This window comes from Fusarium oxysporum, chromosome II (genome assembly GCF_013085055.1).
Source record: "Fusarium oxysporum Fo47 chromosome II, complete sequence".
Lineage (NCBI taxonomy): Eukaryota > Fungi > Ascomycota > Sordariomycetes > Hypocreales > Nectriaceae > Fusarium > Fusarium oxysporum.
The window spans coordinates 143,370-167,974 of record NC_072841.1 but is presented as its reverse complement, the minus strand read 5'-3'; the positions used below and the strand labels follow the sequence as shown (position 1 = coordinate 167,974).

General features: G+C 46.3%; 9 protein-coding genes across 9 annotated transcripts; 5 read left to right on the top strand and 4 right to left on the bottom strand.

Annotated features, from left to right (window-relative positions):
* Nucleotides 1-449: 449 nt before the first annotated feature.
* FOBCDRAFT_236245 (uncharacterized protein) lies at nt 450-1,415 on the top strand (the record flags this gene model as incomplete). Its single annotated transcript, XM_031172288.2, has 1 exon — nt 450-1,415. One exon carries the CDS (start codon nt 450-452, stop codon nt 1,413-1,415), a length of 966 nt encoding a protein of 321 aa, XP_031049073.2.
* Nucleotides 1,416-4,987: 3,572 nt separating this feature from the next.
* Nucleotides 4,988-6,127, bottom strand: FOBCDRAFT_213748 (Alpha/Beta hydrolase protein). The gene has a single exon (XM_031172287.3). The coding sequence runs from the start codon at nt 6,089-6,091 to the stop codon at nt 5,186-5,188; it is 906 nt and encodes a 301-aa protein (XP_031049072.2). The 5' UTR covers nt 6,092-6,127; the 3' UTR covers nt 4,988-5,185.
* A 311-nt stretch (nt 6,128-6,438) lies between these two features.
* On the top strand, nt 6,439-7,479 carry FOBCDRAFT_236243 (Alpha/Beta hydrolase protein; the record flags this gene model as incomplete). The annotated part of the gene is made up of 3 exons (XM_031172286.3): nt 6,439-6,543; nt 6,598-6,672; nt 6,742-7,479. The coding sequence occupies 3 exons, from the start codon at nt 6,439-6,441 to the stop codon at nt 7,477-7,479; spliced, it is 918 nt and encodes a 305-aa protein (XP_031049071.3).
* Nucleotides 7,480-12,787: 5,308 nt separating this feature from the next.
* Nucleotides 12,788-14,427, bottom strand: FOBCDRAFT_114898 (heterokaryon incompatibility protein-domain-containing protein; the record flags this gene model as incomplete). Its single annotated transcript, XM_059607728.1, has 4 exons — nt 12,788-12,868; nt 13,258-13,853; nt 14,102-14,217; nt 14,333-14,427. Coding segments are annotated over 4 exons (888 nt in total), but the record flags the coding sequence as incomplete, so codon positions are not given.
* Nucleotides 14,428-16,637: 2,210 nt separating this feature from the next.
* Nucleotides 16,638-18,345, bottom strand: FOBCDRAFT_236242 (uncharacterized protein; the record flags this gene model as incomplete). Its single annotated transcript, XM_059610065.1, has 2 exons — nt 16,638-18,087; nt 18,209-18,345. 2 exons carry the CDS (start codon nt 18,343-18,345, stop codon nt 16,638-16,640), a joined length of 1,587 nt encoding a protein of 528 aa, XP_059464006.1.
* Nucleotides 18,346-18,810: 465 nt separating this feature from the next.
* On the top strand, nt 18,811-19,232 carry FOBCDRAFT_236241 (uncharacterized protein; the record flags this gene model as incomplete). The annotated part of the gene is made up of 2 exons (XM_059610064.1): nt 18,811-18,828; nt 18,879-19,232. 2 exons carry the CDS (start codon nt 18,811-18,813, stop codon nt 19,230-19,232), a joined length of 372 nt encoding a protein of 123 aa, XP_059466675.1.
* An 885-nt stretch (nt 19,233-20,117) lies between these two features.
* On the top strand, nt 20,118-20,785 carry FOBCDRAFT_128352 (Nitroreductase-like protein; the record flags this gene model as incomplete). The annotated part of the gene is made up of 2 exons (XM_059607837.1): nt 20,118-20,441; nt 20,489-20,785. 2 exons carry the CDS (start codon nt 20,118-20,120, stop codon nt 20,783-20,785), a joined length of 621 nt encoding a protein of 206 aa, XP_059466674.1.
* Nucleotides 20,786-21,528: 743 nt separating this feature from the next.
* Nucleotides 21,529-22,905, top strand: FOBCDRAFT_127573 (uncharacterized protein; the record flags this gene model as incomplete). Its single annotated transcript, XM_054703114.2, has 5 exons — nt 21,529-21,922; nt 21,978-22,403; nt 22,452-22,558; nt 22,612-22,711; nt 22,763-22,905. 5 exons carry the CDS (start codon nt 21,529-21,531, stop codon nt 22,903-22,905), a joined length of 1,170 nt encoding a protein of 389 aa, XP_054559089.2.
* Nucleotides 22,906-22,959: 54 nt separating this feature from the next.
* Nucleotides 22,960-24,080, bottom strand: FOBCDRAFT_314963 (uncharacterized protein; the record flags this gene model as incomplete). The annotated part of the gene is made up of 2 exons (XM_031172278.2): nt 22,960-23,700; nt 23,754-24,080. The coding sequence occupies 2 exons, from the start codon at nt 24,078-24,080 to the stop codon at nt 22,960-22,962; spliced, it is 1,068 nt and encodes a 355-aa protein (XP_031049063.2).
* Between the last annotated feature and the right edge of the window lie 525 nt (nt 24,081-24,605).

Sequence of the window (24,605 nt, the reverse complement as noted above, 5' to 3'; positions counted from 1 at the left end):
GACAGCCAGTTTCACCATACATCATAATTCGGTCCGTGCACTCAGAGTCGAAGGTGTGCGGATGGACGATCGACGTTGAGCGGCTCTGCATTAGTATTAGTACATGCTGATGTCTCTAATCCACCCTTAATCAACAGTATCGGAGATAGAACCCTGGTCCCCGTATACTGCGTTGGATCATCATGATGTGTTATTGGGGAGCTTTCGTTATTTTATTCTGATCGCCTCGCCCAGCCGCTTGATAATCTTGAATTCTCATGCAGACCACTGGGTTTTAGCCAGGCCAGTCACCAAGCCCACAGAAGCAATTACTACGAATCTAGCGAGTGACTGAGTCGATAACAACCCAAGTCCGGGTCATTGAACCCTCTCCTACGCACCTCCCCGCCCAAAAAAGAGTATCAGAAAGTTCCAAGTGGCGGAACAACACAGTTCATAATACAAGAGCCATGGCCTTTGCAGATGTCGCAGAAGACGCTGACTACTTGAGGACGCCTTCATTCTTTGGATATAATGAGCTTGGAGTGGAGCAACCCTGCTTTGAACATGCACGGGAAGATATACCAGGTGGCCTACTTCCATGGGATTGGGTTGCTTCCTCTTCTGGATTTGTCACCACGAACTCCACGGGCCTTCAAGGCTCGGATGTCTCAACGCCAGACTTCAGTCAGCCCAGGAATACTGAAATTCCTAACAGCCTCTTGAACCAAACTAGCCTTGGTAGTATGCAACCATCATTCGCATCATATACAGCCCAGCAGTCTTCCGAGTTCATTTATCCCATACAAGAGACTCCTATGGCCGAGAACATTATACCAAACTTTAGCCAAAGCTACAACAGCCAAGGAAATCTAGATTCCTTCAAACAGTCAGATCTAAACCGTGCTCACTCGGCGCTGGAGTCGAACAAGAAGGCAGCACGTGGGAGAAGGCCCAGACACAGACAGCCTCTTTGCGACACAAAGAGTCCACGAGAAAGGGAAACACAGTTAAATAATGCTGGGTATAGATGGCCTCTGAGCGCTCCGGAACGAAACCGACACGCTGCTGCCAAGTGTCGTGCTCGGAAGCAGAATCAAGAAAATGCTTTGGCCACTGAGGTGGAAATATTGGAAGGTCGGCATCAGCAACTCTCTTCTTGCTATAACGACCTCATTGAGCAAGTTTACCACCTCAAGTCAGAGATTTTGAGGCATAGCAACTGCAACTGCGCTCTTATTCAACAATATATTAGGAGTGAAGCACCCAAATCAGTGGATGTCCCGATGATGAAAACGTCTTCATCCAGCGACACGGCCACCACAATCCCATGGGGTGATGCCCTTGGTGGCAACCATAATTCACAAGGAGGGTTAATGGAGCTAAACAGTCTAACACGGGGCTATACCATGTTATCGGGCGTATCATGGCTTTGACATCATTCTTGTCCAAAACGCAAAGCAGGGCCTTGTGGTTTGTTGAACAGGGAATGCAGTATTTTTCTTGACGAAAAAATTTAAAGAGTGCATCTGTTGTCTTTGTCTAGGTAAGAAAACAAGAAGAAGAAAAACACGTATTTGGAGCTTTTTAGGCTTGGGCCTGTTTTCGGAGACAAGAATAAGAAACCTTGCAATACACGAAGAGGGTACTACTGTTTCACATGCTTGCCTGACGCCTTGATGGCTTTCCGGATGTGGCTGGATGCAGAATTAGCGTGTAGTTGCCCCTCTGGTTTGACACTTTCTGCAAAACTGCGTCACTTTGTTCCCCGCATTCCGATCCAATGGCTGATGAGAACTTGTTACCATGTCACCATCATAAGCGCATTGGTAAAAGCCTCCTCAAGTGGGGAAAAGCGGGAGGATTCTGATCGCGGAGAAAACAAGGCTAACAAATCGACGCGAACTCACATAGTTGCACTGATGTTATGCCTCTCATGTGCTAATAGACACCATCACCTTCTCACTAATCATTATTAGTAAATAAAATAGGGAAAGATCAAATTACTATAATATGCTAATTAATATAGGAACTTTAGGTACTGCTATAAGTAAGCTTGAGGGAAACACTTAAATATTATAGCATTGGCTAGGATTTTATTATAGCTGCCTCATAATGGGCTCTTCTCCAATGGTTGCGACTGTGTTAACGCGGTTGTTTGCATCTTTATTAAGGAGCTCATGTCCTTTGTAGCTAACAAATCCTTTGCCGTCCAAGTCAGCGTTTTCTATGAGACCGATTTGCCTATGGTATCCGCCTATTGCATTCGTCTATTGCCGGTTTAACATACCGTTCAGACCCTGTTTTTCTGTTAGCATAATGCAGCCCGGGCCTAAAAAGGCAAGGGCTACTATTTGAATTTTTAAAATATATATATATTTATTTATTATATACCCCTGCAAGTAGTAATACGCTAATAATAACACAGGGATTGTACTGTAATCGTCTACGGCATCACATCACCGCTGTGCTTGCCGGTGTTTACTGCTCGACAACCAAGAACGCCCGCCGGCTACCGGATCTCGTTAAGGTTGGCATATGCCCTGACAATCTCCACAAGCCTCGTCACATGTTGAACGGACTGGGGTAGGTGATCAGCGAGAATCGGCAAAATCCGAGGAGATACTCCCGCGTTTAAAAGTGGTTCGCTAATTAGCTTATCCATCAAGTACTACGTTGACGAGCAGCCATCCAAGCCACAACTAACCCACAGCCTGTAGCCACCAGTCAAACGCCGCAAGCACGGGGAGTTTTGCCAGTGCCGTCCGCTGTATGGAGCCCTGTAGCCCCGATCAATTTTTGACTGGGCACCTAACATCCCTGCCTTTCATTCATTGTTTTACAAACCAGAACCAAAAAGCATACCTGGATGTTATTCTCCAATGGTTATTTAAGTTTTATTCAGAAGAAGGAGGGGGAAATACGAATGCACAATGGAATAGAGCGATTGTTAGAACGCAAAGGATGGGGATGCAGCATCTCTTCGACGGAGGATTCTCGACCCTCGATGCTGTTGGTCTTAGCCACGTTTCACGAAGCAATACGAAGAGTCTAGACAGAGAAGCCAAGGCGTTTGCTAGTTGAGCCGTTGTATGTCGGTAACTTTTAAAATTGAACGGCCGTGTCAGTTAGCCAGTGCCGAGCTGTCATGGCATGTTAGCATGCGGTCTTGACCCGGCTTGGTGAACCTTAATGTTGATCCTCATTAAGCCTTTACTCCAGTGAATTGTGTGTTCAATGTACGGCCTTTCTCGGGTTGCAACTTGGGATGCATCTGGTATTAAATAATTCTCATTTCCACCTTATTCCCCAAAGTACATAGCCGCATATGAAACCCTCTCATCAAGGAAGTTAAAAGTCTCTTTACTCAGCATTTATCCACTCCAGATTCTTTCGAACGTTGCCAAGAACTTTTGGTTTCCATTACAGGGACTGAAAGGTGGGATTTCCCTGCCTGGGGAACTCGTGGATTCGGCTGCGGTATAACACCTCCCCACGCTATGCGAAATCCGCACTTGACGACGTTTCCTGCGGCTTCTCACTTGAACCTGTTTTGGTCAGTCTATCGTGTGAAACCAACATGGGTCTGAGCGATTCGGAGCGCCGGTATACCCCCTTGAACTCCCAAATATTTACTTCGGCATCACGATAGCGATTTTCATTATGACCTGCGCCAAAGCTGTGCAACAGTCATTTACCATTCACAAGAGAAGAACAGGGCCATTCTTTATCCTCTACACTTGGATTTAAGCGTTCTTATTCCCTTGGCCAGTTCGAGGTTAATGGTAAGCTCCTTATGAGTATGGACCCTACTCTCATACATTGGCACTTTCGTTCATTCGTTCATTCATTCATTCGTTCGTTTAGTTTAAAACGTTTATGTATGTTAAATTGTTTAACTGATCCAAAGTATCCTAGAACCATTTGAACGTTTAAACAATTTTTCAGCTCTGGCACTCGAAAGATCCTTCAAAATGTCAAGAACCGGAGGCCTTCGCTTAGGTCAAGGGCAAGGATCACAACCATTATGAATAGCTTCACGGTCAGCGTGGACGCTACGCCATACCCAGCGTCAGGTAACAGCCTGCTGCCTGTGAGATCGGCAGACTGAATACAGGCATAAGAGACCGACTCTCGTTGCTCTTTAGATAGAAGAGAGAGTCCTAAATCTACACTGATCTTTTGTTCAATGTCTGCATTCGTGTATCGGTGCTAGGTCGACATAAAACGTATTGATATCGGGTCTCAATTCATGATACCACGTTCAAAGTCTCGCCTTTTACCTACTAATATGTCATCTGACACATCGCCTATTATTGGTGCTACAGAAAATCCCCCAGATGTCAATGGATTGCCGTCAAACTTCCTCTCAATTATGGACATCACGCAGGACCGTTCAAATACACGCGGACGCAAGACTGGAGGTAAAACCATCTATACTTGCACTGTTTGTGGAAATAAACGATATCATCATAAGGCAAATGCTGCCAATCACGTCGGAAACAACCACCCCGTCGCATCCAGGTCCACCAGGTCGGTGTCGGACACCCAGCGCTCAATCTCTGCACATTTTCGCCTTATAGCAAGCGAGGACGCACTTCGAAATGCCTTCAACTAGCAAGCATATCAGGAAGCATTGATCAGCATACTCACGCGTCAGAGAGTGCCCTTTTCGGCTATTGATGGGACGAGTTTATACAACTCCCTCTCGCTTATAACCCATACATCAAAGACTCCCTCATTGCCTCACGGCGTACGATGGTCCGATACATTGCAGCAAACTATGATTTTTACACATCAATGGGTGAGGCAGAGGAAAGCCGTCCAGAAACCTTAATTGAAACTTCTGCGACATGTTTGATTTTCAGAATATGGCAGATTGGGACCTCGACTGCCTTGCACTCTACCCGCCACAGATTGCGTATTACCAGTGACAGGAAACAAAGGATATCAAATCACGTCGGCGCCAGCTTGCATAGATGGAATCAAGGAGTGTACATAGACGTGCTTGCAGGCAACAGTTTATGAATTATATGATAGGTAACTCATCGTTCAAATCAAGTTTTCGAGAGTCGCGTTTACTGCGAGTCTTTCACCTTGGTTCTATACTCTATAGCCCCTCTTCCAACCACTGAATCTATTGTAGATCACTCAATCACTGTTTTGAGCGGCCACTAACACGAATCATTGACCCATGGAGATAAAATCAAGTGAGAAACGTCTCTATAGCCGAGGCCACCTGTAGAGGTATGTGTTCCGGGATGAAATGGCCCGAGTCGACCGCCCACCCTGTGACGCTTTCCTGGACCTTGGCTAATGCCTTCCACAGATTCAAGGGCTCATATTGCGATGCTATCAGACCATGTTTGCTCCAGAGAACGAGCAATGGACACTGAATCTTGATTCCTAGACGTTCGTCCTGGCGTGCCTCCTCCAAGTCTACAGAGGCGCTGGCTCGATAGTCCTGGCACATGGCGTGTATACAAGCTTTATCACCCAGACGGTCAACATAGTAGGCGAAACACCCTTGGTCAAAGCGTTCAAGTTGATCTTTGTCTCCTCCAGCGAGAAACATTTCTGCCGTCCTGCGAGCATTCGAGGCGATTAATTCTTCAGGAAACGGTGTTTTCTGGATAAGGAAGAACCAATGAAAATAAGTCTTTGCCATGTCAAATGTCGGAGAGGAATACATATCCAAAGTTGGGGCAATGTCAAGCAGAATAGCCTTTCTCACGCGTTCAGGATAGTCGACGCAGAGCTTATGAGCCACTCTTGCACCGCGGTCATGGGCGCAGACAAAGAATGTCTCAAAGCCGAGGGTCGACATAACAATGGCGCAGTCGCGAGCCATTAAACTCTTTGCATACTGCGAGACTAGTTCCGGCTTGGAGGATTCACCGTATCCCCGAAGGTCCATCAGCACAATGTTATACTTGTGCATGAGCGATGGGACCACATTGTGCCAACAATAGTGACTTTGGGGGAAGCCATGTAGTAGAAGTAGCGGGGGAAATGCTTCAGATCCCTGTCTGTCACTCTTCTTGCCAAAGATTGTAACAGGAGGATCAGACTGCACCTCGACGGTGAAGGGTTTAAAGTCGGTGAAAAACATAGGTAGACGGATGAGACGATGTTTTGGTACCTTGACAAAGGATATGAGAAGATTGAAAGAACAATCCCAATCAGACCCAGTACAGTACAACTTATTATTAATAGCACCCATCATGTGGGATCGGCAATTGTTTTGTTATGCCGAGTTATTTCCATAAGCCAATCGGTATCTTTGATCATTCGGCATCAGGTTCGGGCCGAATCTCCGATTCTATGTCCGGCGGCGGCTAGTTAGTGAATGTTGAATCATTATAAGAAGCACCAGGCGATTTGTTCAAGAACTTGACGCAACTACTCTCTCAGCACAAATCAATAATTTCATAACAAACCCGAAACACTATCTCAATCATGACGGCACCAGAAGGCAAATACTACGTCCATGACAAGCTGGGTATCAAGCAGCCCCACCACGAGTCCTTTGCACGCTTGTGGGAGACTCGTTGGGAACCTTTGGTAGATATATTCGTTTATTGCCCAGCGGGTATGCATTGTTAATCTTTAACCTAGGCGGATAGCATGACGTACCCGTTTCTTTACACAGATAAGAGAGATTTTGAGCCTATTGCCCAAGAGATGATTAGGGTGAGTCGTCTAATACTTTTTTATTTTAGTTCACTGCGTCGTTTCTAACTGTATACCTACCTACTCTAGCTCAACTTCAAAGAACCTTACGAATGGCAATCTTTCGCTTCGATGTTTGAACCCCACGCTAGTAATCTCTATGATACAGCTGCGGCTGCAGAACAGGCAGGGGAGCTGGAAAAGGCGTCAGAATATTACCTTCGCGCCGCAAACGTCTGGTTCATTTCTCGATATCCACACATACTCACCGATATCCAACGTAATGCCTGGGAGAGATCAAAGGTTTCAACTCTCAAGGGCCTACAACTGCGAGGCATACCGATGGAAGAGATACTTGTGCCCCATAAGCACGGCCTTGAAAGCGAGGGAAAACATGTTCCAATCTGGATTTCTCTGCCCAGCGATGCTTCTAAGGAAAACCCGGTACCTATCGTCTTTGGAATTGGAGGTTTGGACTCTTGGCGGCCAGAAATGGCTTGTTTTGCTGCTGCATATCACCAATGCGGGATCGGGATGTTACTGGTAGAGATTCCTGGTACCGGAGACTCTCCTGCTCTTGTCGACGATCCTAAGAGCCCTGATCGTCAGTGGTCAAGTGTCCTGGACTGGGTCGACGAGAACGAGGCCATCGATAGTAAGAAGGTGGTAGGATGGGGCATCTCGACCGGAGGTTACTACGCCATTCGAGCCGCATATACACACCACGACAGATTCCTTGGTATGGTCTCTCATGGTGGTGCTTGCCATCACGTCTTTGACCCGGAATGGCTTGACGGAATCGAATATAGGGAATTTGCTCACAGGTGAGACATTCTACATTTGGAGGCATACTCTTGTTGACTCTAGTCTTGATAGCGCTGCTGAGGCGTTTGCTTGGAAATGGGGGTTTCAAGGGGACATGGAGAAGACTATCAGGGAGTCTAGCGGCAGGTTCTCCTTGCTCAAAGACGGAACGCTTGACAGATCAGTCTGTTCTCGCTTGTTACTAATACAAGGCACGGAAGACACTGTCTTTCCAGTCGACGATACCTATCTTTGCTTAGAACATGGCCCTCCCAAAGAAGTCAGGTGAGCTTAAAACTAAGAACATTGTGTACAAATCGATGCTTACCCGGAAGCAGGATCTTCAGAGGCAAAGGCCATATGGGGGGCAAGGCGTCTTATCCCGCTAAATTATCATGGATCTTGAAGCTCCTGGGAAACAGCGCCGACACTTTAAATACTTTGAAGGCCATGGATTATAGGCCCATGCATTGAGCGTTCACTTGGCTATATGTAATGTGGCAGCGTCTTAAGTGGCAGTGAAAATAAGGGCAAAGCCATTGATCTTTGCGGAGAGGGGACCACAGTGAAATATGCTGCGTGAATCTCAAATTGTCCAACTGAGACGTACTAATTTCATGCGTATTATCATCTTCGGAAAAAAACCTGGCTATCACTGCCGGATTCTACCAATACCAGCACCAAAGATGCATACAATGGGTACAAGCTTTAGAGGTGTCATTTTAAAACGGTAATTCAGTCTTGTAAAAGTTTCCCTTCTGAGTGATGTTAACTCCAGCCGTGCCCCAGTCATTTTCTGTTATAAGGTTAACTTCAGGTTTCTGTACCATATGCAACGGTGGGCTTGCTGGGGCTAAGGTTGGCACAACCATCCAGCTCTTCACGTCACCGTACTTGCAAATGTTGGGCGTCTTATAGAACACTTTGTCTATGTATAGGATCTGCAACTTCCATCATGTCGTTTTTAGAAGTACCTAACAACACGACACAGGAATCCGAACTTATCTACGCGGTAAGCTACACGGACTTATGAAGGAGGCTAATTATAAACTGGGTGATGGAGGTACGAGAATGTAAAATTCCTAGCCTATGGGCACGCCAGTGGTTTTTTATTGATGTATCACTATGAATTCCCAAGTAGACTATAACTCGAAGCCGCCATATATATGTTGTTGCGGTGGAGATGCCTTTCAACTCAAAGATTCGAAAGCTCAGAATGGGGCTATTCCAGTGGCCAATGGCGCCACCTACGATGGCATGAGGGACCCAGCTACTGGTAAATTCGACCCTTGGCTCTACAAGGGCAATAGGTGCGAGGAGCTGGAAGCCTTCTAGTAGTTCCTGGGGCACAGAGTTGATATGTTTTATGATCAAAGAGATGAAATCGTGGCGGACAGCGGATTCTTGGACCGGCGAATGGGTGTGAAAGCTGTGATCCTAAACGAGAGTCACAGCCATAGGTTATTCTGTATGGTATATGGTATATGAATTTGACAAGGAAATCATATCATAATAAATGAAGACTGATTTATATGGCTTTTTTTTTTATTCTTTAAAAACATCATCATTTGGCGAACCTTCCATACACCGCTTCTACTAGGAAGATTGCTTGAGGTATGGGGAATGAGTGGCTTGTTGACCGGTGATACGGTTATTATGGAAGGTTGACCCAGAGCAGACGATGAGAAGATCGGTTTTGGATAGCTGCCTACCCTAGTCAGGCTTGCAAAGGCTCTCTCTTAGGAAGCTAGTCAGCGAATTAGAACTTCTGTAGATCGTTACAAGAGATACCTCATTTCACAACCTTGGGGTTGTACTCAAGAAAGAGATGCTTTTGTAATGTCAGGATGTCAGATCTTACCATGGTTTGGGTTGCCGAGCTGCTTTCATCAGGCAGTATGCTGCATTTATGCGATAAGATAACTCCAGCCACAAGTACATTTCAACTTGTATGACTCTTTACGTTCTCCTTTTTCCTACTTGTCTAGGTTGTTAAGCCAAATCACTCTGTGAGCTGCCTCTCCTTTGAAGACAAGGTAGCATCTACATGATAATTGGCTGATCTATTCTAATGGGAGCCAGGGACCCCCATACCATTCTGGTCTTCAGCCAACCGCTTGCCAGCAATCTCAAGAGGTGATGCATGAAACAGAACAAAAATGACCCTTGCCCATTGGTTTGTGTGTTTGATCCACTGATGCATGGTCCTCTCTGAACAACATCCCCAGGCCGAGCCGTCTGAGTCTATGCCGAATCCAATACACATTCCAGCTCGCCAGCAATTACAATGCCATAATCCAGACTCTCGGTGCGGTGTATGGGCGAGTAGGCACCTGGGGGATATCTACATATCTTAGGATGCTGCCCCCGTGCTTAACTAAACCAGACTTTTGCTTATTTTCATATGCTTCTTTGAGAGTGGGAAGGTCTTCGCCATTACTGAGAGTAATTGGAAAGTCTTGAGTGACGTATCCTAGCTCGAAAGCAGCGGACATGTTGTCATTTGTCTGGACGGTCCAAAAGTCAAGCGATTCAGGTAAGTCCTTGACATAAATAGAAATTCCCTTTCATTGAGTGTTGTTATATTTCGTTTTGGTGTGGGAGCTGTCCGTTGCTATGGGTTTCGTAAGACATGGTAGACAATGGCTTTTGTTGGCTGAGGTCAAGAGGTTTTCTAGATTTTTCTTGCAGGTCATTGGATTCATAATCTTATATCTTTATATCCACCCTATAAAGGCCAAAGGCTCGAACATTTATGAATCGGCTTACAGACAACGTCTTGTTTTACATTGTATAGTTTAATAGTTAGCTCGGAGCTGAGATGGGGATCCTTCGGACCGAGAGATATTGGGCCGGGCCGAACCCCGCGCATGCGACTCCTGTGACGAGATCTGATTCTCTGATGTGTCTTAATGGATGTGTGTAAGTTCTTGGTTCCTTTGCCTCCCCGCCCCAAGTCCTACATTTATCTTTATACTAGGGTCCGACTGAAGTATTACTGCTATAACGATCGCACGCCCTGTTATGTAAAACACACAATGTGGCAACTCCGAATGCAGTGGCCTCCTTTTTGTTATATTGGCGTCTGCGTGCGCATAGAAGGGATTTTGCCCTTCGTTATAACAATGTGTATGGCGTGTTGCCGCGAAAGCACCAAGAACCGACCAGTGCCCTCGAACTCTGACGAGTGGAAATAGGCAAGGCATCATTGAAATTTCAATCAATAAGCTCACGATTTTCTGTTCTGTAATCCATTGAATTCACCCCATTGTGAGCTCAATATACATACCGTGTATCTATATTTATAGGCCCCCGGATATATTAATACTAGATGGCCAGGAAAACACCTTAAAGCACAGAACAGAGATAGAAGGATGAGGACTAGCGCTAGGGGACTAAACCAGATTAATCCTTAACTGTGAAAATTTACCTACGTGAATTAAACATTAACCCTACTTGCGTATTTAGTAGTACTCATTAGATATATATTTATATAATTAGAAAAGTATATAAAAATATGAAGCTAAGTATTATTAACTTAATTCTTATTTATTAGTTTAGCAGAGCGAGGATTTTTTAGTTCCTCTACCTTTTATAAATATATAAATAATATTATAATAAAGAAAAGTTAAGCATTTTCCTAACTACGCCACCTTTGCCTCACGTCTGGCCTGTTTGTCGCGAGCTTGCATTGCTGGCACCCCCAGCAAAAGAAAGCGCTTCATATAGAATCTTAGGGTTATCCACGGCTATAACATGAAACTTACAGTGTGCTGGTAGCCCTTGTACTCCGGGTTCGATCTCTAAGATTCTGATTTTGTACCGCAACGAGTCTAAATTTGGTATTATAGCCTCGTGTCCCGCAGCTTTGCCAGCCGTGCTATGCTAAGTCTCAATACCTCCGAAATCGCTCTCTCGCTCTCGTTAGTCCTAACGGCAATCAATTGCTTCCTATCTTAACTACCTAAGACTAATATTCTTAGTTTTCAACCCATATAGGTTAACTATTGGTTGAATCTGCTCGCTTTGCGTCATCCCTGCAACAAAACAAGTGCCTACAAATTCATAATGCTTATCTCTCTGCCGGATCACGGCTACTTGGTCGAATCCGCTTAATAAACATATCAAGTCACCCTCCTGTAGCTTCGGAGGAAATCTCCCAATATAACCCTTCTTTGTCTCTGCTATAGTATGATTATAGGGCTTAGTCACTGCGCCAAGATTTTCAAAGTACCTCGTTCCGTCCTCAGGCTCGTCGGGATCCTAGGAATGTAAGTAAAAATAGAAGATAAGGAGAGTGGATACTGACAGGGATTTGATCAAACAGATCCTTCAGGTAACACAAGCGTGAAAAAGCAACTCTCGACTTCCCATCAATAATAGGACGGCCAACCATGGCCAGATATTTCGCAAGATCTAGACAATCCTCGGCAGGAAAGCCATCTGGACTGTACCAAGGTAGACTCGACGGCTCCAGCAAAGTGCGGAATGCGGTCAGTGGATGGCCTCCTGACACGTAACTCTTGTGGCGTATTGCAAAATCGACAGGCCAGGTTATTGGCAATCCTGTTCTATGAAGGAGTTCTGGCCTACCGTAATCAGACACCCTTGGTCCGATAGCCTGAATACGATCAAGAATAAGCACTGAAACATCCATTCTACAGCCCGTGATCATTGCATCTGATCTTGCTTCAAAAATGCAATCAAATCCCCGTTTGTCTAGTGCAATTATTGCGTCTGAATCTCCTCTGGAGGATGTTTTTGCTTGTGCCTGTCCTGGAAAGTTTGGTCCCCATGAAGGCATGTCAGGATCGGCGTCCCAGCCATATCCAACACCAGCGAACATGAGAAGGCCTAGAGGTCCGCCCACGGGACGATCAGTTTGGTCAAGACTCGACGTAAGATATTTGTTCATGAATTTCTGGCAAACAAGTCCAACAGATATATTCGAAGCATAATCAGGAACAAGTTTGAGATTTGTGAGGCCGAGGAAACCGTAATAATAATCCTTCGGATCTGTCGCCCGGGCGCCTGGCGAAGCCCACCAGATGTTAGTTTTAAGGTCCTCTGGGCAAAAAAGGCAATTCGTTGGAAGGCCCATGGTGCGGCGGCTCTCGAATATATGATGAAGTAGTTGCCAAATAGGCAGATATGCCTTTACCAGCTTGGAGGCTTCCGCTTTCTTCAACAATGCAGAATTCGATGGATCCACCATCCATTTCACCCAGACTGCGAAAGATTCTATGGTCTCCAGTGAGAATGACCGAAATCCACAAACAAAAACCGGATGATGAGCAAGGATGATTTCTTGGCGTATCCATATGCGAGACCAGTACGCTACGTCAAAAAGTGGCTGCGCCGGGCCTGTAGGAGATTCCCCTACAACTTCTTTAACTTCAAGAAGCCACGGAAACTGTTCAAGCCATAGCAAATTGGTGTATGCCTCATCGAAAATTTTCTGGTATAAGTATTCCTGGCACATTTGACTAAACTTGCGTACTCTGTAGGACAGCAAGGCCAGGAGAAAGCCGATAAGGTGAGAATGTTCCCGAAGGGTGTCGTCGAGTTTGCTGGCGCGTTCATGAAACTGATTGTGCCAATTCGTAAGTTCGTGAAAGGCCCTTAATAGGGCCGGTCGACAAAGCTCAAGCTCCAAGCCATATGTTTCTGCAGGATTACGAATATCACCTTAGTTGTATGTTGAAGAGCGTTCGCGACTGCATGGATCTCAACATCCCCGACAATGCCAGATATCATAGAAGTTTCTTCAACGAACGGAAGATGCATCTTGGCATCTATAACGTGAAGACTTTTCAAATGGCTCTGCAATTGTTCGAAACTGTCAAGAAGTTCATGTTGATTTTCGTGGTACATAACATCCGCGCAACGGATATGTCGCTGATGCGCCACAGCCTGAACGGCATCCATCGCAGTGTGTATTCGATCAGTTGGTGATCCAAGCCAGCACAAAACAATACTGCTTTGCGAGTAGATATCCTTCATCATGGAAACTTGGTGACCTTTCTCGGTTCTGTCCATTTGGTTGATGCAAATGGCATCGACCCATAGTTTCAAGCTAGTTGCGTTTTTTGATCTACTCAGATGATAGGGAGCATATCTCAAAGCCGATATCAGGTTTTTCGTCACCTGGATTCTATGTTCGTTGACCAGAATGGTCTCGGTGACAGTGGGATCTCCCCAGACGTAGGATAGTGCGTTGAATGACAATTCGTCCCCAAATTCAGCGACCTCCAGTCGGCAAGAGATTTCTGGCTTGGTGGACAGGATCGTCAAAAGCCTGAACTGCCTGCCCGATATGTTCAGATTGGCATATAGGGTTGGCCCCTTGGGCGATGAGACAGCGTTGCCTGGTCGGGCGGTGTCGGATACGTATGCTTCTACAAGACAAGAAGTCAATTGGAAGACTATCAAGAGCTCACAGGGCTTTCAATTTACGATGTGACTTAATCGCGGTTGACCCAACCTTTCCTGTCAAGTACCACCACCTTCGGATGCACCAAATCGTGAAAGGTGAAGAGAAAAGGATAGTCAACATTGCTCCTATTGTGATTTCGTAATCTGTTAAAACACGCACTAGGCCTATAGGTACAAGCACTTGTTTTATGTCTGATGTAGCAAGGCATACTGGTAGGCTGCTGGACTGTTAGGCTGTTAGGCTTATTTCCAAAGTAGAGGAACAAAGCGCCATAGAGTACTTGCTTAGTCAATCTTCCAATAACGGTGGGCATAATATGTGGGCACCTGGTTGCCTGAATAAAATGGCGCAGTCTTAGGGAGGGTAAAAGGTCTTTTAATTCTACACGTTTCCCCTTTTCTCTTCCCTCTTCCCCCTTCCTTATCCATACCCCTCCCATACCCCTCCTCCTCCTCCTCCTCCTCCTCCTCCTCCTCCTCCTCCTCCTCCTCCTCCTCCTCCTTAATAAGCAGCGCAGTCACGAGATTTCGCGTCATTTTGGCATTTGCTTACTGTTGCATCAGTTTCTCACGCGAATTGAGGCAGCAGCATGGGCTATAAAGCACCCTTTTCCCCCTCCCATCTTGTCCATCTTTTCCTTCTCCTTTACACATATCACTTCCCATTACGACCTTACCACTATTTACATAAACTAAGACAGACCATCTTATTTCTTCTGATTTACAATTTCCTTCTTTTACCCTTCAACTTCTCAGGGCTTGATTCTTTCAATACATTATGTCTGACCAAATTCCTTCACAATCTCACTTCAATCAATGCATTACCACCGAAAAGGGAGAGCCGGCCTATGAGGGCGACTGCTTTGCTGCACACTACCAAGTCTACCTACCAGTTTCTCTCGAACCGGGGACGTATCAACATCCCAGTGCTGTCGATGCGCAAAACATATCTTCAGAGTCCTACCAGAGCTTTTTGAATAACACGGTACTGAGCTCAGACCACCTGTGAGTTAGATGTCCCCTCATCCGATAATTTTGGGAAGGCCTTGTAGGAAGGCGGTGTTATAAGATAATACGAACTATTCAATATGCTACCTTCTATCAACAGAGATAATATCAACGGAGACGGCCGAGCATTCCTCTGCGTTATAAGACTTGAGCCAACTGCCCTGGACATCTTAAAGCCCATCACAAGAAGCACCGCGGATCGCGTCCAGTCCGAGTAGACTATCGCAGCGTCTATAAGGGAGCTAAGAAGGATAGCAATTTGCAGCATGCAATTAGAGCAGAAAACTTGGGGCAGTCAGGTAAGTTCGTGAGGGTTTTACTTCATCAGAAGAAAGTCACCACATAGCTCTCGCATAAAGAAAGCGATGGTCTCCTCCATGCTCGGCGTTTTTCGCTTCCGGTCGGCGCGATCCCTAGAAAGGGCACACCCATGAAAGGTAAAGATACCCTGGATCACTAACAATACGTCCCAAAGACATGACACTAGAGTTGGAAATAAGATCTATCCATATGATTTAACCCAGGGTGAATATGCGGTCTTAACGAATGGTGTTTCTCACTCAATTTCGGACTCCAACGAACACTCCGGCCAGTCTACTGATACTGGACTCGGCTACCAACACAACGAAAATATGGGCATTTCTTAGTTAGTCGTTGCGACCGACACTGACCCTCAACTGGCACGCTAACCTCACTATAGTGACCATGTGCTTAAGGTTCTAGAGGCTCCAAAGTCAAGCAAGTTTTGGTGCAAACGTACTTCAAATGGGCCTCAGTGTACCATTTGTGGCAAGAGATGTAGTAGAGAAGACAATCTGAAAAGGCATGTCCGGAACAGGGTCTGCGAGAAGGAGTGGAATAGAAAGACTTGGATTGAACAGTGGATAATCCTTGAAGGCATGGCAGTCAACGCCTAATCCGGTCCTTAAAGATGCATACATTGTCAAGAAAGTTAAGCAGATGATACGATGGTTATGGCTGGGCCTATGGATAAGAAGTAGGAAGGCTTCAGGCTATTCCGACAGATTTTGAGACAGGGAGGAACGATTTTGTTTAGAAGAGAATTGGATAGAGGGAAAGCGGCAGATTGACATTTAACAACATGTTTTGGAATAGATGCATCGGAATAAGTTATGGAAAGCTGAAACGGTGAGGTTTTTATTCTAAAAAGTGCTATTAATGCTCTTTAATTAATAAATCATAATTAGAGGATAGTTTGTATCTATCATTATTAAAAGCTTATAGATACTTAGCTAGGGTGGAGCTAGAGAAACAGTTTCAATCCTCAGCCTAACTACTTTTATCTACAACCTCCACCCAAGCCTCATCACCTCCTGCTACTCATACCCATCACTTGATCAGATCAGGCTTTGTCTCTGCTGAATCAAGAGCTATGATCGTGATCTGGAGCCACATCCCACTTTTCATAGGTAACACTGATTTGTCATTCAGGCGTTCTCCTACCATAATCGTCATACCTCCTCACCGTGTGCCAAAGTCTGGCATGAACCTCTTCCAAATCTCGCGGGTAATATTTGAGTCTGTGCAACAATGGCGGCAGTTGCAAGACAAGCCTTCTCTAACCCTTAAAAACGCAAATGGCAAAACGGTTCTCCACGCTCAAATCGAAAAGATTCATTACAGCAAGCTTGGAGAAACGTCACCTTGTGGCTGAGAGCTGGTATCATCAGATGTATGTTATCTGAAAAATGGCTCGGAATATTTTTTGTTACTATTCATCAGCGATCCTCATCATCTGTAGACGCAAGGAGGCTATCTAGCATGGATTGAAGATATGCACGCAATATGTACCTCTCCTCCCGACGTTGCCCTCTAAACTCCCTTGTCCTAGCTATACTAACAGCCCTTGGAAGCTTTGTGATCTGAGACGGCAAGGTTGGGAGTCTTCTTCGGATGTGGTTCATACGGACTTTTTCTACATGAAAGTCCTGGGGGCTTCCTCTACCTTTGAGGAGTGATAAACGATCCTTTGAGAACCTGGACGCCCAGATAACGCACTCGGTACCACCTTTCTGTAACAGCTCTATGGCTTCATCGAGAATCTCCAGGCTGAATTCAGGACAAAGTCTGACAAATAGCCTTAAGGCCAGCAGCTCAGTTGCGAAAACAAAGGCGTCGAGTATCAAGGCATTATCCCGATATTTAAAGGTCTGGATACTTCCCATCGCCCTCTTCCTTAGCTCCAGAGCGAAGTCTTCCAAACGAGTGGGATGCGGTGAATATGGTAGCATAGCACAATATTGACTGAGGTTTCCTAGCTTGACGCTCTCTTTTGCTACCTGCATTTCCGTGAGATTGAGGAAGCTGAGTATTGACTGTGGTCCCGTTTCAACACTAGAGTAATCAACATACGAGTTGATGTGTTGGAGCGCCTCGCCTATTCTATCAATGTCCAAGAATGACTTTGGTCCCCAGGCTCTACTATAGTGGGACCACATTCTCAGAACCATGGGATGGCCGCTTCCGGCGATGGTTTCGAATCCTCTGATGGTTATGAAATATCCACACTCCAATGCTAACTTGAACTTTTCGGGCGTGTGTCTGAAGATTGTGAGGAGTGCGGCCAAAATCTCGCAGGCAGGATCAGTTTTTCCAAGGTTGGCAGTTAGGCGCACTTCCAGCCTTTGTATGACGGCTGGGGTTATGGGATTGATGGAAAGCATTGAATGGCTACCGGCTATTTTGGGCCGAGGCAGAGGCAACCGAACTTTGAAGAGGTTCAGACATACTCTCCACATGTAGATAAGCTGAGGTATGAACGCCTTGCGATTCGTAAAGCCCTTGAGGCTTTCAATATTACGGAATAGCTCTTCAAGAGAGCCTCTAACTTCAGCATCAACGCCCATTCCTGTAAGGGCAACAATAGCTGAAGATTGGGACTCGAGGTGCTGCCATTGTTGGAAGCTATCCATGTCAATTGATGGAGCAATGAATGAGGCATGGTCTGCTCTCCATACATCCTTCCCAGATGCAAATGAGCCGTTGATAATGGTGTCAGTAGCACTCTTGATCCTCCAGAGTTCTCTTTCGATATTATCGTGCCAGAGAAACTCGGGGGAATTGCGATGAAGGTGGAATCTTAAGATAAAACTCCTCTGGATAGGTCTCGATGGCAGGGCTTGTGCTGTCCGTTTGCGATCCTGTTGAGACGGATCGTCAAGAGTCAAACTGCTGGCTTGTTCAATGCCATTCTTTTTGAATCCCCATTTCTCAAAACTACGCCGATACTCGTGTTCTCTGCCAGGAGTGAGTTGGAATCTTGTATTGATCATGAGTTGGTGAGACGTACGATGCAATGAAGCCACGTATAGCAGCCATCCCTTCCCCTAGGCATCTGAGGCTTTGCTGCTCTTCCATGTAGACTCTCTCAATAGTTGGTTTCTGCCTCTCCCATTCTGCCTCTGGAATTCTCGGCTTTCGTCCCATAATGTTGCGCGTATAGTAAGAATCCCCCTAGGAGAATATGTGTTGTTGTGGTTGAATGATGTCTTGGGTAAGATAACGGTGGCGACAAAGGCCGGCACGAGAACAGCATGACCAGAACTTTCCAAAGTCTCTGACTTGTGATTGAGTAGGAGCAAGCCTCATAAATCGCAACCAATGGAGACTGCAGCTTAGGATGATGCGACTCCATCGTGATGCAGGCCTCAGATTGCCCGACGATGATTGGACCGATGCTAAATGCCCTTTTCATTTCAACAAATAACATCGCAGGATAACAGAACATAATCAGGTCGATTCAAACGAGCAGCCTGACAGGTAATAGAATTATTTATTATATCAATATAAAATCTTTCCAACTCATCCTAGTTTATTGTATTTTTTCAAATCTCTTAAAGACTAATAATAAATTTACTCTATCACTTATCCTACTACGAACACTGTTCAATGATGTCTAACAGCCTTGGTGTAAGTCCTTTATAGGTTTTGAAAGATGTGTTTACTAATATGAGAAAAAGGTAAAGATCCGTGCAGCTTTTGGGGCCATTGTCTTTCTGGTCGCCATCATGGCCTTCTTGCTGATTGACATCTACCACCGAGCACGCCGCACTTACAGAGCGGTCGCTTACCACAGAAACCTTCAAAACTTCCTTTACTGGATCACCTCTGGACTCCAGCCGTACAATCAGTTTGCCGATAGGGACGAAAGTAATCGGGGCTACTACTACCACTGGCGCGTTGGAACGATGTTGCGTATTCATTTAGAGGACGCAGTAACGGCTGGCTTGTATACTTTCCTTTTTCTTCTTCTCTTTCTGTTGTTTGGTGTCTGGATAATCCAGTATTGGATAGCAAGGTGGCTTTTTGGATGAAATCTTAACCCTGCTACTCCAAAGTGTTAAGCGCAGCCCGTCCGCTTCATGTGGTGGGCTTAGGGGAGGAAATGATTTTATTATCTACAGAATGCCAATGGAGGTGCTAATAAATAGCAATTCTACAAGGACCGGTTAAAATGAAAGTACAATTGGAACCATGCGATGGCCTAGCAGGCCAGACGTGTTATTCGCAGTTGAGACTTGTGGCTAAGAGTTTATATCACCACGGAGAACTTAGCTTAACCCTAGGGTGACGGCGAACTGGTTTCGGAGCTCAGGGCGGTAACCCACATACGCGATTTAAGCATTTTGATCATGTTCCGTGAACGACCATTAAGCTGCCAGGTAGCTCTAACAAAGCTGCGCCCATCGCTTTCGAAGGTGACCTTCTGCACAGTCTCGACAATTTCCGGAGAGATAATAGCAGTGATATAAAGCCAAGAAGTTGATTTAAACGGTTGATTCAGAAATTCTATGGGCTGATGCCTCAGTCTAGAGCCAAAAGTTCTGGAGACAGGCCCAATCTTACTGCAGGGAGCTCACAAGCTTAACCGCGGAAGTATATGTATGCTTATTGTTTTCCCCTTGGCACTGCAGTCTAATGACCAAAGCAGCTTACAAACGGCCTACCATATGCTTAGAAGCGACTTACAACAGGCTTAGCACAAGCTTACAGTAGACTTACGGGGGCTTTCTAATGCCGCGTATGACGACGGGACTTTCACCACCAGGGTCTTGTAGAGCGCGCATACTTTTGTATTACGCTCATTCTTATCGCCAGTCTATTAGAACATTTCCCTATAAATATGCTTCTCGCCTGTGCCCAATCGTTATGAATCTCGCAGACATTCACGGTCATCAATTCATTCTCCCCTTATCAAGATGGATTCCAAAGAGTCTTCTCCCACAATCGGTGGCGACTTGTGTCTCAACGCCGCGAGCCACAGACGTAGCATCTATGGTATTATCGCAACTTCCTCTGTCTCTGATGCCCGCGTTCAAGAAATCATCAGAAAGGTCCAATCCTTCGCACCCTCTGCGTTCAACAGTCAGCCCATTCGTTACACTCTAGTCACTGGAGATAAACATAACCAAATGTGGGATGCCATTATCAAAGCTGCCGAGCTTATTCTAAAAGCTGCTGGCGAACGTATCTGGACAGCAATGCAAAAGTCTCTCCAGGGCCACCAAGCTGCGTATGGATCGGTTAGTATTTACTTTGGTCTCCACTGAGCTCCTGTCTGACTTTGTAGGTTGTTTTCTGGGAGAGCGGTGAAGCGCAGAAGGGGGGAGCTGAGAAAAACAAATCGGCGACTCCCCAGTTTCTTCAGTATGGGGAACATGCATCGGGTATGGCACGACTCTTGGTATGGACAGCCTTGGAGCTGGAAGGGCTCGGGGTCAACTTACAGCATATGCAATCCATGGCGCCTGTTGAAGCATTTATGAAGAAATTTTGCCAAGTCCCCGTGGATTACAGCTTGAAGGCTCATCTCAACTATGGTGAGCAAGTACTGAATTCTAGCAATATATCACGTGACATGGCTTGAGCGCTATTTCACTCGGCCAAAGTTTCATCTTCTTGCTTAACTATTTTTGACTTCCTGGCAACAAGACTATAATGGAAGCAGAAGATCCTTTACCCAAGAAAAATAGTCGCGTAGCGGTCGGATGGTAAGTTCATTCTAGGGAACCCCTACCCTCGGCTGATTGGGATAGTACTGCATGCAGAGGTAGGTGCGATGCTAGATTGAGGCTTTGTTGAGATGAGTTGCTAAAGGGAGCAGTGCGCCATGTACGATGTAGGTTTCCATTACAAGGCACTGAATCACACTAATTGAGTCAAGGTGACAAAGAAGTCCCATCATGCTCGGCATGCGTCAAGGCGGGCATAGACTGTGAGCGCGCTCTACAGATCCGGTTCCGACCGGGCCTGGGCCTGTCAGCTGAATATACCTTCTCCTCTGATCAAACTTGGGTTCGACCGAGGAAATCACGTAGGGCATACCAACTCCCTCTTGACACAAAGTTGACAACTTCAGTGGAATACGTCGACGAAACCGATCGCGTGTCACAGGATTATGAGGATCGAGGGCAAGAAGAGTGAGCTGCACAGGTTTCTGGCCTGGAGAATGCTAACAGTTCCAGTATATCTCTGGCTGAAGACTTGGCAGTCGCTCCTGATACCACAGAACTAGATCAACATGCGTCTGCACTTGCGCACATATCACCGGCCTCACATGTATCCCAGGGTATGACGTCGTTGCCGGGAAACTCCCCAGCGAGTTCGCAAATGACTCGACACCTCCGCTACAGCTCTGAGCTCGTTCGTTCCCCAGACTCGCCGTATTCCCGCCCTCCGATGCAATTCACAACACGCGAGGCCGAGCTTATCAAGAACTTTACTGAAAACATGGCTTTATGGGCTGATGCAACAGATATGAATCGCCACTTTGAGTTGGAAGTTCCCCGCCGGTCGTTGTACTTCCCCGTGCTACGATACGCGGTTTTCGCCTTCTCTTCGCGTCATATCAATCGAGACAAGGTAGACACTTCGACTGAGGCACTGGAGTACTACAATTCTTGCCTAAGTGTCTTGATAGAAGCTGTTGATAAGGCGAGTGGACATATCGATGAGGAGACTCTTGCCGCTATTGCCATACTGCGGCAGTACGAGGAGATGGACGGTAAGTCTCAAACCTTGTCACAATTCCGCATCGACATTGATGGTGACTTTCCTAGCGGAGGATATGGAAATGCACCTGACGGGAACATCCAGGATCGTCAACTCGATGTCAGAGTTTGACTTCAACGGCGGTCTTGGTGAGGCTGCAGCGTGGCTCTGTCTCCGACAAGACATCTATGTCTCATTAACAAGACTACGGCCTCTGAGATCAAACCTTGAGAACTATCTCCAATCTGATATTTTTCGACGCACCGATGATGCAGCCTACGCAAACAGAATGGTCTACCTTCTCGCCCGATCTCTTGGCTCCATCTACCCATCCGACTCATCCATCTCTAACGAAAGCCTGGAGAGCATTCGACTGGATGTCGATGGTTGGTTTGACTCCAAGCCGGCTGCTTTCAACCCAATCCTCGAAAGCGGCAGAAATAAGGATAAAGGGAAATTGCTACCTACTGTTTGGGTCCTTTCGCCTTTTCACTGTAAGTCTCACTGCTGGGGATCTGATTTATGCTGATCAATGTTATTAGCCGTGGGTTTGCAATACTACCATATTGCCAAGATTGTTCTGGCCATGTCTTCACCTATTGCTACAGATTCAGTCTTTGAGCAGATCCGAGAGAGCAAGAAGGTTGAGGTCAGAATTCAATTACCCCCAATCCTTTAATGGGATCTAACTGACTGATATAGCGAACGATTCGAAACCATTTACTTCAGATAATAGCGTTAGCAAGCTCCCATGCAAAAGCCGAAAATGCGCTATTCACAGCTCGGCATTCATTATCAGTTTGTCTGTCGCACCTGTCGCCAAATGACAGTTCTCTCTTCTAACATTTTGCAGGGGGCAGCGTTTTTACCGAAAAGTTGGATCAGGATATGGTTCTCGACTTTTTACGACACATTCAACAAAAGACTGGCTGGCAAACAGATTCACTAAGTTTATCATTGCAGCAACAATGGACGCAAGACACCAATGAGGACTGATAGTTAATAATACCTAACACCTATTTGTATATTTTCTCCCAAATCTATAATGCATCACAGCTTAGGCTCCTCAATGCGGCGTCCAATCTCATCGAACCTGATTTGCTTTCCACTCACAAGAGCCTCCTGCAGAGCAGCACCAATCTCGACAGCTCTCACAGCGTTTGTCAGCTTGAGAGGTAGAGGCTTGTTGTCAAGGCAAGCCTCAGCAAACTCATTAGCCTCTTGCACAAAAGCCATCTCAAAACGTCCATAATAATGAGCAGGCACCTCGCGGGTAATACCGCCGGAGTGATAGTAGTTGACAAGGTTAGACTGGGGGTTTCCGTTGACAGTCAGCTTGCCCTCTGTTCCAATGACCTCTGTGGTGTCTTCTTGTCCGTGAGCCATCATCCGCGAGCAGTAGTAGTAGGCAATCTTGCCACCCCAAAACTCGACGATTCCGACGGCGTTATCGTAGTCGTTGTACTTGCCCAGATCAGGCTGAACGGCACGGACACCGTGAGCAGAAACGCTTTTGGGAATGACTTCATCGCCGAAGAACCAGAGAGTCAAGTCGATATCGTGCACAGACATGTCGACGAAAACACCACCGGACCAGGCAGCGTACTCGACGAAGAAGCCTGAGGGATCGTGCTTATCGCAGGTCTGACTGCGGATGATGGTAGGTCGGCCGATGGCACCCTGTTGGGTCTTGCTGAAGGCATCGCGGTAGGAATCGTCAAACCGGCGGGAAAAACCGCACATGACCTTCAGGTGAGGTCGTTTCTTGGCTTCGGCAACAACTTGGCGACACTGGGGAGAAAGTTAGGCCATGTAGTATGCGTATCGACAGCAAATATACTTACCACTTCAATGCTCGTAGATAGAGGCTTCTCACAGAGAACGTGTAGGTCCTTTTGCATGGCTTGGATAGCCTCTTCAGCGTGAACCGAGGTAGCTGTTCCAATGACAACAGCCTGCAGACCTTCTTGTTCAATCATCGTTTGATAATCATCGTAAAGCGTGACTCCATGAGGCTCAAGGTTGACCTTGGCCCAGGCCATCTCGGTGGGATCAGGGGTGAAGGCAGCGACGAGCTCTGCGCGGGGTGTTCGGTTGAGAAAGTTGATGGCATGACGCTTGCCCATGCGGCCGAGGCCAGCAGCAGCGATCTTGAGCTTCTGAGGTGCCATGATGACTTGGAGAGTGTAGAGCACGAAGGTTGATGGTGGATGATTGGAAAGAGAGGAGGAGGCATTGAACTTACATTTATATTAATTCGTTGCCACCAGGTGTTGTCTTGACACAGGTAAGTTGTCTAGATAATTCTCCATGACCTCCCCGCATCTCCATCTTCTTGGTGGATCACATTGTGTCTGAACTCGGTATCTCTTTTCCTATGCTTCGCACTTGGCTGGTTATCGTAGGTTTGAATGGTGGGCTGAGTGCGGACAGAGTTGCCCAGGATCGGCATCTGCTTGCTTTTCTGGGCATCATTCACGCTGCACGAAAAAGCGGGTCGAGTTTCGCGGAGAGACTAACCATTAGTACGGATAGACTTGCCCAGTGTGGAACAACAAATGGGCTAGGGGTTACGAGTCATGGCTTCATTGCCCAACAAAGGAATTACCTTGACAACGGATACACTTTCCATTCTTTTAAAATTCCCTCGACCACGGACTACCGGGCTTAATTCCCATCACGCTAATCTGGCTCGT

Bases quoted from the DNA above. Each gene is read 5' to 3' on its own strand.
- FOBCDRAFT_213748 (XM_031172287.3), bottom strand. From the start codon at position 6,091: ATGTTTTTCACCGACTTTAAACCCTTCACCGTCGAGGTGCAGTCTGAT.